This window comes from Ischnura elegans, chromosome 9, assembly GCF_921293095.1.
Source record: "Ischnura elegans chromosome 9, ioIscEleg1.1, whole genome shotgun sequence".
Classification (NCBI taxonomy): domain Eukaryota; kingdom Metazoa; phylum Arthropoda; class Insecta; order Odonata; family Coenagrionidae; genus Ischnura; species Ischnura elegans.
In genome coordinates this window covers 63,178,096-63,195,883 of record NC_060254.1, presented here as the reverse complement: position 1 = coordinate 63,195,883, position 17,788 = coordinate 63,178,096, and the positions used below count along the sequence as shown (strand labels likewise).

Below are 17,788 nucleotides of genomic sequence, written 5' to 3'. Positions count from 1 at the left end.
AAATTGCTCTATTTGTTTTGATTTTGTTGAACTATCAATCTTGGGCATCTTCAAGCGTTTGCCACTGTGTGAAATATTTTTTAGTTTATTTTGTTTGCTTACTCCTCTGTTTCAGTTGTAATTTAAAGTTTGTGTCTTAAATTATACGTTCATTTTCGCGTGTTCAACTGTAGACATGGCATGGACCAAGTCGAACAAAACCTTGTATAAAATCGCCATGTACGGCGCTGTATTTACGGCCAGCAGCGGTTTTTACTTCTATTGGAAGATTCAAAACAATATAAAAAACTCTGAATACTTCACCTCAGCTATGAAAATTTTGCGCAGCCATAAGCCGGCTGTATATCTTTTAGGAGAGCCTATTAAGGCTGGGAGATTGGACTTAAATGACAGGGAAAGAAATTTCTGTGATGGCTCGTTGGCCAAATTCGAAGTGCCAGTCAAAGGACCTAAAGATAAAGGAACCCTGTACTTTAGTGCTGTTAGGATAGAACCCGAAAATCGGTGGGAGGTGAGTGAAATGGAGCTGGAATTGGCGAAGGATTCTTCAAGGCGGTTGCGAGTTGTTACCTCCCAAGCAGGGGGAAATGTGGATTGGTAGGTGTGAAGTACGGTGACATGAAAAATATTTTAAATTTGAACGCAATCGCTAATTAATTTGGCACTTACCTTGCTAATGCCACAATAAATCTGCAACTTCGCTAAGAAATAGCTATTTTAACTCCTCTTATTTTCTTAATTTTTCATTTCAGATTACAACCTCGATGTTCCTTGGAAATGTCCGTAGGAGTAAGACTTCGTGTTCTTAGCATTTTTGTCCGTGATTCCGCATTATATTTCTATGTAGCGCCTCTTCTTAATATGATCTGAGGGCAAGTACTTTTAAATACAATTGTTTTGTGCACTCTTTCCCACTATCTTTAAAAGTAATGGTTGCCTTTAGTTGTCTATGGGATAATCTTAAAGTCAGCGGTGATCCAGCCATATATCCGGACGCAAGATGCATTTTGCCTCTCTTCCCTTCAGGCTGTGCCTTTACCTAGACGTCATAGGTACTAGTGAGTAGGTACTCCGTACCTATACTCCCTTGGGCTCGGTTCATCATATAAACTTGCCTCCCCCAGAGCTCAGAGAAATTTTTAAGTTAAATCCATTTCACTAAATTGGATTGATATTACTAATAGAATAGTGAAAGGATTAATAAGATATCCATCAGAAATCCGTAAAAATCACAATTTTGTACCCTTTTATCTTAAAATTCCACAATTTATTAATCTCACACCTGCCGCTTATCCTGGTGGGTATTCCATACCCTACATACCCCAGTATTAGTAGCACCTAAAACCCCACCCTTAATTCCTGGCTTCGCCCCTGCAGATGGGTAAGATAACCTCTCCCAGTCTTTACATGAGATCCACATTTATTTTCCTATTATTTTGTGCCTTACATTTTGTGCATAATCACTACGGACAAATGCAGGAATAAATTTTGTGATTGGGGAACTTACTGGTAAAATTAGAGAAATGCCATTCTTTGAATTAGATGCTTAATTTTGGGTCTTAGATCTTGTAGGTGAACAATTTTTTTTATTTTTATATAGTTCTGTTTTTTTCTCATGATAGAAGACTCCATTCAGGATGAATCTGAGGATGATGATTCCACACCTTGAAGCTGAGTATCATCTACTGATTGATGGTCATTGTATCAATTACATTTACTAGTTGAGTTTGCAATGGCTTGCATTCTGAAGCGACAAGTGCAGCTCTAATAGGGTGGTTTACTATTATTTTTTTATTGCCAAAATCGAAAGATTACTACTCCTGGAGCACGCATTTCACACTTTTAGATTTTTAGATGTCGATATCTATTTTTCGCGATTAAATGAAAAGTGAAAATTTTCAAGCGCGCAAAAACGGGACGGGTAAGTATGAATGCTTGGGGCTAGGACATGTGTGCCGCTGCGATGCAGGCTGCTAGCAGGTAGCAGACTACCCTGCTAGCAGATAGCGCTTGGCTCAAATAAGGATTATTATTACCTTATCGAACGAAGGAAACTATCCAACCATAGGCAGTTTTAATAGGTGATTATTAAGAGATGTTTCCCTGAGCTCTGTGCCTCATGCATGCATTGGTAAACTCAGACGATGTAAAACTCCTATCTACTCGTATAGAAACTAGTTCCCTGTGACGTCACGTGGAGTGGCATCGCATGGGTGTCAATCTGGCCTTTTTCAAATGAGGATAAAATTGACCATTGCCATTCGTCTAAAATGGGATTTCTAAAACCAAATAATTTGTATATTATGAATACACTAATGGTGGGTAACGAATCGCAATCAATGCCTTTCGTTTTCTTTGATGAAGGAAACTACCCTATTCAGCACTCATTGTAGCCTCACTCACTTCACCATTTATCTGAAATATTAACATAACTCTGAAGTTAAAATCCATTTGGCATATTTGAGAATTAAAAACTATCAGCCTCTATTTTCCATTCCATTTTTATGTCATGCATATTCATAACCCGTGCATCACTGAAGCTCTGGCAGGAGCCAACTGGGGCAGAGGCAGATGGGTAGATAATTGTTGTTTGGCCTACTCAACTTTACATTTCTTTCTCCACAATGTCAAATCATCTACATACACTCCTATTATGAGTTCCTTCTCCTCATCACAATGAACACATGGATCACTTGTTAGTCTCTTAAGTTTTAGATCATAAAGTACCATATCAATGTGTTCATACCAGTCTTTCCCACTTTGTTTAAGACCATAGATACTCTTAATTAGTTTACAGACATAGACCTCCATCCTCGAAGTATTTAGGTTGTTTCATGTATACTTCCTCATGCAATGGACTGTTCAGATATGCTGAAAGAACTTCCACATGCTCTTGAACCCATCCATTTTCCACTGCTAAAGCCTTTAACAATCTAATGCTTTTACGTTTAATCACAGGGGAATAAGTCTCTTTGAAATCTATATAAGGTATTTAGGGGAAATCTTGAGCTACTAATTGCTCTTAATATCGTTCAACAGAACCACCAACAGTAACATCTGGCTTTTGCTTAACCTTCAAAATCCATTTGCAGCCTAGAACATTCTTACCTGCAGGTTTCTTCACAATTTCATTGGTACCATTTCTCTTGAGATTTACTAATTCCTCCATCATAGCAGCTTGTCAGTGTTCAGCTTGTTGGAATATACGTTATTAACAAAATAAGTTCTCTTTTGTATATGTATAATGTGATTGCAGCACCTTGGTGGAGTTCGGAAAGGCGTTGCCAAGGTTGCATTTATGTTTATTGTAACTGTTTTTTTTGTTGGTGTAAGGGCCCCCGCGCACTGGCAACTTTTACCAAGCAACTATTTAGTTGCTCTGTGGAAGTGCAAAGGAAACACACGGCATTGACTGTGGCCCCGCGCACGGGCAACTTTTTAGTTGCCGCAGCTGCCGTGTGTTTCATTGTGACTTCCTCAAAGCAACTAAATAGTTGCTTCGTAAAAGTTGCTAGTGCGCGAGGGCCCTAAGTGTACGTTATAACCTCTTGTGAATAAAAGGTTTTTTCCTGCATGTGCTAACAGGTTATGGGTCCAGGGCATATTACAAGCGTATAAAAGAGGTTACGGAGTTTATAAAACATGCATAGGTGCTGTCGGGCAAAATGGCATCGTTATAAAATCAAACAAAAGCTCCACTGCTGAATTCAAACAATCATTTCTTATGGTCATTAAGAGTAAAGGCGGAGGTACTTTTATGTGATGCATGGGAGGCGGTCGTCGGTTACGAAGACGCATTGGACGCATCACTCACTTAAGGCTAAGTTCGAAGGCGAGCCAAAAGCAATACTATCGCACGTCCATTCTTTTTAAAACGGTAGGTGATGAATTTTTGGGAGATATTGCTGACTGTACAACTGCAAGAGAAGCATGGAAGATTTTAGATGCAGTAGTGAAGGGCTGGTTAATGGCGCAATGGTACTGAAGGAGCTTACACATTGCACCAAAACTGTGGAGATGCCCATTCAGGAATACTTTGCAAAAATGCACAATTTGCAGAAGAGAGCAGCAAAAGGTGGATTTGAATTGTCCGATAAACAAGTCGCGGGAATTATTCTCGGAAATTTACTGGAAGAATACCAAGGCTTTATTCAGTCCTGGGAGATAGATAGTAAGCTGTCCACAATTTTACTGAAATCAAAGCTTATTACGGCGGAGAAGAAATTGCAGTTGATGGGAGCAATCGGGGAAGATAAATATCACGCATTCCGAACTGTTCAGAAGCCTTCAATGAAAGGTATACCGAGGATACAATCAATAGGCGAGGGAAGTAAGGTGAAGATTGGAAAGGGAGATGAAACAAACAGATTTATAAATTACTCTAACGATTAAAAGTTTTGGTGCTATGCCTGTGGGAAGGAGGAACATATTTCAAAGAATTGCCCCAGGAAGAAGGAACATGAAGGGTAGTAGAGCAGAAGAAGGCGTCAACAGCCATCATGTCCAGGGAATTTGTGTCGCTCTGCACAAAGAGGAATATATACATACAAAGGAATACATATATATATATATATAGAGGAATATATCTTTATTTTTTCTTAATTGATGTAGTTATGTCCATTTTGTGTCTGATATCCGACAAGGGGAAGTGTTGGGATTTCATTCTTGTGTCGGCTATCAGCCAGCAAGGTTTGCAGGTGTGAGATGGTGCTGCTCATTTTTTGTATACATTAGTTGTAAGTCGCACCAAGTAATGTAACGTGTCATTCATAAAAGTTGTTCGCTCCTGCTTGTTATGTATTATCATTGCCCACACCAACGCTACACTGCTAATCAGCCCACAGGTTCAAAGTAAATTTCTCAGATTGGTGGCTTCGAAGGTTAAATTTGAAAGGGAAAGTGTAGAATATGAAAAGATGAAACTTCCTCAATATTCACACCTTCTCTGCACGTAGGAAACTTACATGTATTCTTTATTTACATGCTGCATTGAGCAATAATATTAAGTGATCTCTAATGAGTAAAAGGGATCCTATTTTTCATTCAAGATTTCATCACTTATTTCGCATATCATACGTATGAGCACACTAAATGTATTGCAACCTCTCAGTGATCTAAAAATTCATTGATTAATGGATCTGTAATCCTCTGGCCATTGTAATGTTTGTAACGGGGAATTTTTCCATTTAACAGATGTTAATTTCACTAAAATAATAAGCAATTGAAAATTAATATTGTTTCGATCTTTCAAGGTATGTACATTGACTAAACAGAAGTTTATGTTATCCGAGCAAGCAAATGTTAATATGGAATTCTCTGCAAGCAAAATTCACTCACCTCTTTAGTTCCCCTGATGCAAAACAGAATCCCAGGCATTTCCGAGTCGTAGGGGTTGATTTTGATGGATAAATGGCATGGCTCTCCATCATACTCTGTAACAGCTTTGTAAGTCTCTATCATATAATTCGGAGAAATGTTTTCAAACTTAGTAAGGTACTCAGCTTTAATGAGTTGAGAATCGACCTTATTACTCATACTTTCTAATTTTTTGAGGACAACTCTCTTCACGAAAATTGATAACGAACGCTTCACAAACTCCTTGGGAAGATATTTCTTATAGTCTTTCATCAATACGCTTCTTCCTATACCTTCTTCAACCACTAAACGCTGCATACTCATAATACCAAGACCTATAAGCGTTCCTTCATAATGATTGTCATAAGTGATTCCAGGTATTTTTTCATTCTGTAGGTCATAACTTACTTGATGGAAATAATAATTAAAGGCACCAGAATCAATTTTAGCTAAAACATAGTGATTTGGAACTTTAAACCGAAGGCGCAAGTCGAACTCCTTCTGCTTCGCATCTGCCAGCAAGAAATTTGGACAGAGCCATATATTTGAGCTGTGAAACCTTAGCGCAAATAAATGCCTACCCTTAGGCCCTATCTTAATTCTTCTACATGCTTGGATACAGACATCTTCGGCAGTTAGATCACTACCAAGAGACAGAGTCAACGGTATCGAATCCGTATACACATGCACAGCAGCTACAGTTCCGCTCATTTTAAGTCCTGAAAATCAAATTCCACGAATAAATTTCAAGATGAATCTTTTGAGAAGACACGAGACCAATACTTTTGAAAAACCACTCACAGCTCACATTCACTCACAATTAGTTAACGTCGTTTACGCAATCATACATTGATACTTTTCTACACCTTCACGGGACGGATTGTCAAATGCGCGGTGACTTTTAGGATGCCGTTGGACGAAGGATAACTCATAAGTTACATGATTAATAAATTGTCACTTACTAAAAATACGATGAATATAAGAAACCATAAAAGTTGTCCTTCGAACTCATGGCAATCGTCTCTGCCCTTATCTTCGCTGCCCTTGCTCCCGTTGCCCCCTTGCTGCCCTTTTCCTTATCGTTTCCTTGTATATCCAAGTACCCTTAGCTCGAGGCGCTGCTGGTGAACAAGCGAGACATGAAATTTGAAAGCAATCAAAACGATCAAACATGGTCCGATCAAAACCGGCAGAGGCATATATGCAGTGGCCGCTTGCCCATAAGGACCCTCGAACGCCGACCCTCCCAAAGATTATACTATTGAAAAACCACTCACTGCTCACATTCACTTAGTTAACGCCCGTTAAGCAATCGTACATTGATACTTTTCCACACCTTCACGGGACGGACTGTCAAATGCGCTGTGACTTTTAGTATGCCGTTGAATGAAGGATAACTCGTAAGTTACATGATTAATAATTTGTCATAGACTAAAAATAAGATGTAGATAAGAAACCATAAAAGCTATCCTTCGAACGCATGGCAATCGTCACTGCCCTTATCTTTGCTGCTCTTTTCCTTATTGTTTCCTTGTATATACAAGTAACCTTAGCTCGAGGCGCTGTTGGTGAACAAGCGAGACATGAAATTTGAAAGCAATCAAAACGATCAAACATGGTCCGATCAAAACCGGCAGAGGCATATATGCAGTGGCCGCTTGCCTATAAGGACCCTCGGACGCCGACCCTCCCAAATATTATACTTTTGAAAAACCACTCACTGCTCACATTCACTTAGTTAACGCCGGTTAAGCAATCGTACATTGATACTTTTCCACACCTTCACGGGACGGACTGTCAAATGCGCTGTGCCTTTTAGGATGCCGTTGGATGAAGGATAACTCGTAAGTTAAATGATTAATAATGGTCCGATCAAAACCGGCAGAGGCATATACAGTGGCGGCGTGCCCATAAGGACTCTCGGACGCTGACCCTCCCAAAGATTTGAAAAAGGAAAAAATAAATACCCATTCAATTCTATTATACATCTAATTAACAAGTGTTTTTTTTCAATCGCATACTTAAAATGTGGGAAAATAGCGCGATAAATTCGTATTTGTGCTGGCCAGAACGTCCCAATCCATCACCATGCATTTATATGAAGAATGGTAGTGGTAGGGGCCAGTGGCGCAGCGAGAGGAGGGTTTAGGGGGATAAACCCCCCCCCAGACCTCAGAGAAATTTTTAAGTTTAATCCATTTCACATAATTGGATTGCTGTGACTTATAGAATAGTGTAAGGATGAATAAAGTATCCCTCAGAAAGCCGTAAAGCTCACCATTTTGAACCATTTCTTTAAAATTCCGCAATTTATTAATCTCGCACCTACCGCTTATCCTGGTGGGTATACCGTACCCTCACACACCCCAGTGTTACCCAGCCGGCACAGCAGAAATTCTTTACATAAATGGAAGAGAAAAAATGGAGAAAATATATCTGTAGAGAAATCACAGGGTAGGAATTTCCCTATCTTTTCTGTTCGCAGAGAGCCCACAAGATTATTTACGGCTCTAGCGCTAACAGTGCAGTGAAATTACTTGTAAATCATATTCAAAGGGCTGACGCAGATGGATAACTAATTCATGTTTTTGTTCCACCATTCGAAAAACTATAATAGCATGCAATCAACCATTTAAAATTCTCGAAGTGGATCCATAGAGAAATCACAGGGTAGGAATTTCCCTATCTTTTCTGTTCGCAGAGAGCCCACGAGATTATTTAAATAATAATCTCGTAATTACGGCTATAGCGCTAATAATGGAGTGAAATTACTCGTAAACCATATTCTGCTAATGGCTGACGCAGGTGAAGAAATAATTCATGTTTTTGTTCCACCATTCAGAAATACATATGTATTTATACAGCCGTATCGCATGTAAAATATTCGTATTTTTACAAGTAGAAATAATACTTATGTAATACGTACAGCTGTAAGAATGCACACCAATTATGCATATGTATTCATAGAGCTGTATTAAAGATGAATTATCACTAGTGTATTTTCATAAAGTAGTATAAATTTAGTTGAATTACGGAAGTATGAAGTCACCATCGCCATTTACATTCTTGAACAAATACTCCAGTAATAATAATTTTATACTACGATTTATTTTCTAACTATAATTCCATTTATAATGCCGTTATTTTTTCATAGTTGATTATAATTTTTAACGATTTTTAACTTATTACACTGCGCCATGGCCTCCTGCGCACATTCGCCATATTATTAAACATCTTTGGTAGCCATCTATTGGAGAAAACTAGCACTTTGGAATCTGATAGTTCTATATATTCCTCAACTTCGCTCATCCTCGGTGACTTCGTGTTCAACCTGGTGCTTGGCTTGCCTTCTCCTGCGTTCCTCGAGAGTGATTTCCGTGCTTTGCACAGTCAACGTTATTATCGCATCTTTCATTTTCCATCTTTCGCTCATTTCATTGTGGAATCATATCTTCCATTCATCAATTCATTTTTCGTCATCGCCATTTCATTCCATCTATTTCACCACGCCGGTGCATGAGCACATCCTGTGCGCGTGAATACTCAACGCTGTGAAGTAGAAGGTAATCGGTGAGAATCCACGGCCATCTCGCCTCATCAGAAGAATATTTCTTCACACGCTGTACCGAAGGAAGTGTAATCGTCGTTAAACAAGGATTCTCGAAGGTAACTTAATTTCTATTATCTTAACTTGTGCATGAAGTACTCACGTGGTATAGCTGAGCACGCCATGTGATAAATATCGTATTAATGTACTCTCCCGTAAAGCAACTGCATTTAATTCGATGCTAAATCGTTTTGGTTTATATTGGTAATGCTAATCTCTTTAATTTATGTTGTGGCGTTAATTCGATGCAAAAAAGATATGCCGGAATCGGCGCTGTGTGCTACAATGTCGTCTCAACTCTCCCTTAAAACAATTGCATTTTATTTGCTGCCAATTCGATTTGGATTATATTGGTGAGGCATATCTCTTTACTTCATGTTTGCCGTTAATTCAATTCGAAAATATAATGCCGGAATCAGAGCGCTGTGTATTTAAATATCGTGTTCATGTTCTCTCCCTTAGTTTGCTCGCGGATACATTTATTTGGTTGTCTTTGTGATACATATCTCTGTAAATCATGATGTGCGGTTAATTTTAATGCAAAAATATAATGTCGGAATCAGTGCTTTGTGATACAATGTCGTGTCAATGTACTCTCCCTTAAAGCAATAGCATTTCATTCGTTGATACATTTATTTGGTTTATATCGGTAATGCATATCTCGTTAATTAATGTTGTGCCGTTAACACAATCTAAAATTTTAATGCCGGTATTAGTGCTCCGTGGCAAATTATCGCTGCTTAAATATTTAAGTTTATATTGGTATTGCACATCTCAATAATTTTGGTTGTGCCGTTATTTCAATGCAAATATACAATGTCGGGATCGGTGCTTAAGGGATAAATTATCGTTTTGTCATACTCTATCCAAAACCCAATCTTTATTCGCTGCTAAATTGTTTTGCATTGTATTGCAATGCCTATCTCTATTATTTAAATGTGCCGTTATTGCAATGAAAAAATATAATGCCGGAATTTATTTCAACTATTGCAAAATCTGAGGTGTAGTCAGGGGCTTGTACCTGATAATCATATGTATAATGTGTTCTCTAACCTTATTTGCTAGAAAGTAAGCACTGGCCATAACCGTGACTATCGAGCCTATTGTCCCTCACCATTGCTGAAGCATTCCTACTAGCCCCGTCTAGTCTTTCCTCAGTATTGCAGTTAAACTGTGGATGCGGAAGTAAAAACAATTTTATTAGCTATGGGGATGAGCAATATAAATTAGTTCATGTATGAAGTTATAACGATTATTGAACCCCCAATTAGTTGCTTATTCTTCCTTTGCTATCCCAATCATCTTCTGCCAGTGCGCTGAAAACTAGCTTGAAGTCCTCTCCGTTCAGTTTAGAGCAGTAATTACCGGTGATATTTGATGCACAGTCAGTTTTCATAGTTCCTTATCATCATTAATTAATTAATATGTAATTCTTTTGATTTAGTAGATATGCCTCACAAATATGAACTTATTCCTGTTAAAACTGTTATGATGTGTATTTGCAGAAATTTGATATAAAATGCAAAAGAATGCTATACTGGTCTCAATACTGAAGTAATAGGAAAAACGCGACATTCAAACTCTTCCTTCCAGATCACTAAAATAAGTATACTACCTGTATTATTTTTATATACAGATAAATTTGCTTACAATCCTTATGAAATGTCGATTAAAAAATTGGCTTTTTTTTATTGTTAGGCTGATCTGCAACAGAGGGTCAAATTAGGTATTTTACTGGCTTTATATATCTCTGTATTCTGCTTATCTGAAATGATAAACAGAAGGCATCTTTTGGTAACTTTGAGTAAGAGGCGTAGGCGTCAGCTTAGAGCAACCGAAGCTAATGCTATTGCAGAAGACCATTTACCTGGCATGGTAAATGTTATTCATGAGCATCAAGATGATTTACATCAGGTTCATCCCATGGATATTTTACCGGAGGATGATCATGAAATTGCCTCGGATAATGAAAGTGTGCCTGGTTCTGGTACTGATACTTTCTCTGAAGCTGAGGATTCTGAAACGGACATGTCTGAATCTGATCTCTCTGACTCAGATGCTTCCGAGACAGATAATGCTGAGGGTGATGTTGATTTCCTCCTGAAGCTAACTAAATGGGCTAGTAAAGGTGTATCTGTTACTAAAATTAATGAAATTCTCAGTATTCTCAGAGGACACCATTGTTTCAAGAATGTTCCCGCTGACTCGAGAACTCTACTGAAGACCCCTCGTGCAATTAATGTAAAAAATATTGCTGGTGGGTCTTATTGTCATATAGGCATTGAGAAAGTGATACTATCTTTAATGAAAGATAACCCCTCCATCCTGGACGCAGGTGCAATAAAGTTGCAATGTAATATTGATGGGCTTCCTCTAAGTAAAAGTTCAAACAGTCAGGTATGGCCCATATTAATGAGCCTAGAAGATTTTCCTTCCATTCCACCCTTTGTTGTGGGTGTGTATCATGGGAATGAAAAGCCAAAATCATGTTCCGAATATTTAGCTGAGTATGTGGAAGAAATGACAAGACTGAAAATGGAGGGTGTGGAGTTTAATGGCCTGGCCATCCCTGTGATTGTAACTTGCTATGTCTGTGATGCTCCTGCACGTGCCTACATAGCTCAGATAAAATCTCACTCAGGGTACTTTGGATGTGGAAAATGTACTGTGGAAGGTGAATATTGTAACAGGAGAGTGGTTTTTGATGACATGAATGCTCAATTAAGGACTGATGAAAGCTTCTCGCGCATGGAGGATGAAGATCACCATATTGGCAATTCACCCTTGTTGAATATTCCTGATACAAAAATGGTCACGCAATTCCCTTATGAGTACATGCACCTCGTCTGTCTTGGAGTGATGAAGAAGCTGCTTGTGGCTTGGGTGAAGGGTAGCCTCAACGTTAGGATGCATGCCAGAAAAGTGACATTAGTGAATGAGCGTATTCTAACCATTGTCAGGCATATACCCTTTGAATTTGCAAGAAAACCCCGGATAATGCAAGATGTCATGAGGTGGAAGGCAACAGAATTGAGGCTATTCCTAGTGTACACAGGTCCATATTTGCTTGAAGGAATTCTTTCATCGTCAGCATTCAAGCACTTTCTGGCTCTGCATTATGCCATTCGAGCTCTTATCTCAGCTGATTACTCAAATAACTTAGAATATGCAAAGGCATTGTTGCAGTACTTTGTAAGGAAATTTGAAGTTCTTTATGGAAAGGAAGGCTTATCGTATAATGTACATGGCCTTATCCACTTAGCAGATGATTGTAAGGTTCATGGACCCTTAGATAGGTTCAGTGCCTTCAAATTTGAGAATCAGCTCTCTCAAATAAAACGTCTTGTGAGAAAACCAAACCTTCCGTTGCCTCAAATAGTACGGCGACTGCATGAACAGTCATTCTTTTCTCAGTGTGTGCATCCCACATCCAAGACTCGGGAGTGTATGGGGATTCTGAGAAAATTGCCATTTGGACTGGAAGGTCCTCAGTATTCCCAATATCCTCTCAAGAATGCAGTTATCTCCGATAAAGCTCCAAACAACTGCATTATAATGAAAAGTGGGCATATAGTCATTGTGGATGTTATTGCAGCAGGAAATGGGGACATTTGTGTAGTAGGCAAAGCTTTTGAAAAGGTTACCCTGTCTTATGATTGTCCGGCACCCTCTTGTAATATAGGGATATATGTGGCCAGTAATTTACTTGGTAGTCAATTATGGAATTTTGCCGATGTCCGAGGAAAAGCAATGCTGATTCCATCTTCTTCATCTCCATCCCAATATTATGTTGCTGAAATTCTACACAGTTAAATGGTATTATAAATTGTAAGTTGTATTATGTTTGGCTGTAAGTATAAGGTTGTCAGTAGCTAAGTGATTTTTATGATAATATTAATTTGGTTTTTGTCATTTCAGAATGCCGTGGGTGGTTGTGGAATTCTTTCCTCACCGAGGGTATGAGGGAATTACTGTGCAAACGGTACCACTATGCTGGCTTACAAGGCAAGCTGAACTTCAGTTTGTCTTGTATCCACCCAATGAATGTCCTCCTGCTCTGGTCCAAAGATTTATAAGAAAGGAGCAGGAACCAGCTGAGTCATGGGACATGCTTCTTTGTAGATATGTCACATCTCCATTTGGTTAGTGTTTGTGAATTTCTTGATGAAATGATAAGATTACTTGTGAGCTATTCTTTGTATATATCATCCCAACATCTATCATTTCAGATGATATAATTGGTGCTACACAATTAGAGGTGAAAGTAGCAGATTGTGAAGACACAGACCTAGAAACTTTTGTGGCTACCCTTCCTAGCACAGGAGGAAAAAGAAAGAGGGTTGCTAAAGATATTAGATACCCTAACGAGCCACAGTCTGAGTCAGAGTTCATGGACAGCGATGACATAATAAGTAATCCGCCTTCTCCTCCAGGTATTGTTGCCTCTATAATTTTCTATTTGTTAGTGTTTTTTGTAATCCATGATCATCTAAACATTGATATTCCTTTCTAGATGCTCAGGCTTGCAGGGCAAGCATAAAATCATCCGCCAAGGTAGTCACCAAAAACCCTGTGAGGAGGCCAGGCGTAGCTCATTTGAATATCAACAGGGATGACATAATAAGTAATCCGCCTTCTCCAGGTATGGAAGTGTCTCTAATTTTCTATATGTAAGTGTTTTTTGTAATCCATGATTATCTAAACATTGATATTCCTTTCTAGATGCTCAGGCTTGCAGGGCAAGCATAAAATCATCCGCCAAGGTAGTCACCAAAAACCCTGTGAGGGGGCCGGGCGTGGCTCATATGAATATCGACAGGGATGACATAATAAGTAATCCGCCTTCTCCAGGTATGGAAGTGTCTCGAATTTTCTATTTGTTAGTGTTTTTTGTAATCCATGATTATATAAACATTGATATTCCTTTGTAGATGCTCAGGCTTGCAGGGCAAGCATAACATCATCCGCCAAGGTAGTCACCAAAAACCCTGTGAGGGGGCCAGGCGTGGCTCATATGAATATCGACAGGGATGACATAATAAGTAATCCGCCTTCTCCAGGTATTGAAGTCTCTCTAATTTTCTATATGTAAGTGTTTTTTGTAATCCATGATTATATAAACATTTATATTCCTTTGTAGATGCTCAGGCTTGCAGGGCAAGCATAAAATCATCCGCCAAGGTAGTCACCAAAAACCCTGTGAGGAGGCCAGGCGTGGCTCATATGAATATCGACAGGGATGACATAATAAGTAATCTGCCTTCTCCAGGTATGGAAGTGTCTCTAATTTTCTATTTGTTAGTGTTTTTTGTAATCCATGATTATCTAAACATTGATATTCCTTTCTAGATGCTCAGGCTTGCAGGGCAAGCATAAAATCATCTGCCAAGGTAGTCACCAAAAACCCTGTGAGGAGGCCAGGCGCGGCTCATTTGAATATCAACAGGGATGACATAATAAGTTATCCGCCTTCTCCAGGTATTGAAGTGTCTCGAATTTTCTATTTGTTAGTGTTTTTTGTAATCCATGATTATATACACATTGATATTCCTTTGTAGATGCTCAGGCTTGCAGGGCAAGCATAACATCATCCGCCAAGGTAGTCACCAAAAACCCTGTGAGGAGGCCAGGCGTGGCTCATATGAATATCGACAGGGATGACATAATAAGTAATCTGCCTTCTCCAGGTATGGAAGTGTCTCTAATTTTCTATTTGTTAGTGTTTTTTGTAATCCATGATTATCTAAACATTGATATTCCTTTCTAGATGCTCAGGCTTGCAGGGCAAGCATAAAATCATCTGCCAAGGTAGTCACCAAAAACCCTGTGAGGAGGCCAGGCGCGGCTCATATGAATATCGACAGGGATGACATAATAAGTAATCTGCCTTCTCCAGGTATGGAAGTGTCTCTAATTTTCTATTTGTTAGTGTTTTTTGTAATCCATGATTATCTAAACATTGATATTCCTTTCTAGATGCTCAGGCTTGCAGGGCAAGCATAAAATCATCTGCCAAGGTAGTCACCAAAAACCCTGTGAGGAGGCCAGGCGCGGCTCATTTGAATATCAACAGGGATGACATAATAAGTTATCCGCCTTCTCCAGGTATTGAAGTGTCTCGAATTTTCTATTTGTTAGTGTTTTTTGTAATCCATGATTATATACACATTGATATTCCTTTGTAGATGCTCAGGCTTGCAGGGCAAGCATAACATCATCCGCCAAGGTAGTCACCAAAAACCCTGTGAGGGGGCCAGGCGTGGCTCATATGAATATCGACAGGGATGACATAATAAGAAATCCGCCTTCTCCAGGTATTGAAGTCTCTCTAATTTTCTATATGTAAGTGTTTTTTGTAATCCATGATTATATAAACATTTATATTCCTTTGTAGATGCTCAGGCTTGCAGGGCAAGCATAAAATCATCCGCCAAGGTAGTCACCAAAAACCCTGTGAGGAGGCCGGGCGTGGCTCATATGAATATCGACAGGGATGACATAATAAGTAATCCGCCTTCTCCAGGTATGGAAGTGTCTCGAATTTTCTATTTGTTAGTGTTTTTTGTAATCCATGATTATATAAACATTGATATTCCTTTGTAGATGCTCAGGCTTGCAGGGCAAGCATAACATCATCCGCCAAGGTAGTCACCAAAAACCCTGTGAGGGGGCCAGGCGTGGCTCATATGAATATCGACAGGGATGACATAATAAGTAATCCGCCTTCTCCAGGTATTGAAGTCTCTCTAATTTTCTATATGTTAGTGTTTTTTTGTAATCCGTGATTATCTAAACATTGATATTCCTTTCTAGATGCTCAGGCTTGCAGGGCAAGCATAAAATCATCCGCCAAGGTAGTCACCAAAAACCCTGTTAGGAGGCCAGGCGTGGCTCATTTGAATATCAACAGGGATGACATAATAAGTAATCCGCCTTCTCCAGGTATGGAAGTGTCTCTAATATTCTATATGTAAGTGTTTTTTTTGTAATCCATGATTATATAAACATTTATATTCCTTTGTAGATGCTCAGGCTTGCAGGGCAAGTATAAAATCATCCGCCAAGGTAGTCACCAAAAACCCTGTGAGGAGGCCAGGCATGGCTCATATGAATATCGACAGGGATGACATGATAAGTAATCCGCCTTCTCCAGGTATTGAAGTCTCTCTAATTTTCTGTAATCCATGATTATCTAAACTCACGGCACAAGTTAACATGCCGCAAAGCTGATGCTTCACTGATGCTGAAAATCTGGTAATAAATGCCTCTAGGAAGCCAGTTATTGTAACTGTTTAGAAGCAATGTACTACTTAAACGTGCTTCATGTTTAAACGCACCTCAGTGTGTCCTACGCATTCAGTATTAACCATTTCAGTCAAGCACAATCTACTAAAATAGTTCTTGTTTTGTATCAGGTGCAAGATGAAGTGGATGAAGTAAAAATAAAAACAGCGTAGCTAAGCAGTGACGCAGCAAGGCGAACTTTTCACATTAAAAATTTTTATAAAACTTATTTTTTCTTTCACTATTTTTTAGTGTTTATTCTGCTATCCCGGGCAGAGATGAATTTAAAAAAAAAACAAAAATAAAAATTGGTACAGCCATTCTAGAGTTATAAACGTACTAGCCAATGTGATTTCTAAAAGCTGACATTATTTTATGTATGTATATATGAATGATAGAAATTAGTATTTACCCATTTTTAAACTTATACTTGTGGAAGTTTAGGCCAACTCTTTTGACCATTCATGCACATAGGTATCTTTATCACTTGTCGTTGTTGAGTGAACAACGAAATACTCAATATGTTCTCATTGTATTTTTCATGAATTAGAAATGAAGGAATTCATCAGAGAGTCCTTAGAAGATTTAAAAAGGGAGATGCGAAATGCCTTCAGGAGGGAGTTGAGAGCGCAGATATCACAGGGAACTGAGGAGGTGAAGGAGGCCATTAATGCCCTGAGATTACAAATAGACTCCCTTCAAATCGCAAGTAAGGGGGATGAAGGAGAGGGAGAATTGTTGCATAGTCTCCCCATGGAGACTATTCAGGAGGTGACAGAATTCGACAAAGAAATATGCTCAAATAGCATTTATAGGAGGTTCATGGTATGAAATTTTTAGCCATACAAATGTTTTTTTGTGATTTTCTCTGTAGCTTGGTTTGCAAGATGATGAAATATCTTCATTTTAGGTGCAGTACCTGCGTGAGAGGTCATCAAACGTGCTATTTAGGAATCTCACTGAAAAATTCATGCAAACAGCAGTGAACAGGACAGTGAATGATATTATGTCTCTGCTGTTTGCTAACAGCCTGGGTATGCAGTTCTGCATGAAGGGGAGGAATCCCAAAAAGGTTTCATTCGAGAGCTGCTTCCCCTCGTTGTTGAATTTGGTTTACGGTAAGTGATATTATTTGTTATGAATTGTATGCATTGCTAATTACCTTGAAATATTCAGTAGCTAATGTCTTCCTTTTTTCAGATGTGCTGAAAACGAAGGGGGACTCTGGGGCCCAATTGGAACTCCTTGGTGTTGGCAGGAGTATTGGCGAATGGTTCCGCCTTGCAAGAGCACGGACTGGAGTACAAAAATTGCCTTACAATGTCACAGATGTGTGTCAATAAATACAATTTATTACTGACTTATGAAATTATTTTGTGTTTAAATATCCCAATGTGACGAATCCTTATCATGTTACGAGTAAGCGATGGGGATATGATCGAATTGTTGGTCTGTAAATTCCTGTACAAGTCTATTGCTGCAGCTAATTTTCTGGTTGGTATTATTTAACAGAGCAAACTACTAGATTTCTTGGTGTGGGAG

General features: G+C 38.9%; 2 protein-coding genes across 11 annotated transcripts; both read left to right on the top strand.

The window, feature by feature from the left end:
* Window positions 1-28: 28 nt before the first annotated feature.
* On the top strand, window positions 29-909 carry LOC124166016. Its single transcript, XM_046543593.1, has 2 exons — window positions 29-597; window positions 753-909. Coding segments are annotated over exons 1-2 (423 nt in total). The 5' UTR covers window positions 29-175; the 3' UTR covers window positions 754-909.
* Window positions 910-8,572: 7,663 nt separating this feature from the next.
* On the top strand, window positions 8,573-17,606 carry LOC124165978. Of its 10 annotated transcripts, none has more exons than XM_046543531.1 (19): window positions 8,573-9,021; window positions 12,881-13,104; window positions 13,192-13,395; window positions 13,476-13,604; window positions 13,685-13,813; window positions 13,894-14,022; window positions 14,103-14,231; window positions 14,312-14,440; window positions 14,521-14,649; window positions 14,730-14,858; window positions 14,939-15,067; window positions 15,148-15,276; window positions 15,357-15,485; window positions 15,566-15,694; window positions 15,776-15,904; window positions 15,987-16,115; window positions 16,797-17,071; window positions 17,157-17,364; window positions 17,447-17,606. In XM_046543531.1, the coding sequence occupies exons 2-19, from the start codon at window positions 12,882-12,884 to the stop codon at window positions 17,587-17,589; spliced, it is 2,730 nt and encodes a 909-aa protein (XP_046399487.1). In that variant the 5' UTR covers window positions 8,573-9,021; window position 12,881; the 3' UTR covers window positions 17,590-17,606. The 10 variants fall into 10 exon arrangements, with proteins under 10 accessions (XP_046399487.1, XP_046399486.1, XP_046399489.1 ...); XM_046543530.1 differs by lacking the exon at window positions 8,573-9,021 and adding an exon at window positions 12,664-12,790; XM_046543533.1 differs by lacking the exons at window positions 8,573-9,021; window positions 13,685-13,813 and adding an exon at window positions 12,664-12,790.
* Window positions 17,607-17,788: the final 182 nt, after the last annotated feature.

What these genes read in the sequence shown, in the direction of transcription:
- LOC124166016 (XM_046543593.1), top strand. Translation starts at nt 176, where the DNA reads ATGGCATGGACCAAGTCGAACAAAACCTTGTATAAAATCGCCATGTAC.
- LOC124165978 (XM_046543530.1), top strand. Translation starts at nt 12,750, where the DNA reads ATGTTGCTGAAATTCTACACAGTTAAATGGTATTATAAATT. An exon ending in AAGTAATCTGCCTTCTCCAG is followed by an intron (nt 14,650 to 14,729) that starts GTATGGAAGTGT and finishes ATTCCTTTCTAG; the next exon opens with ATGCTCAGGCTTGCAGGGCA. An exon ending in AAGTAATCCGCCTTCTCCAG is followed by an intron (nt 15,905 to 15,986) that starts GTATGGAAGTGT and finishes ATTCCTTTGTAG; the next exon opens with ATGCTCAGGCTTGCAGGGCA.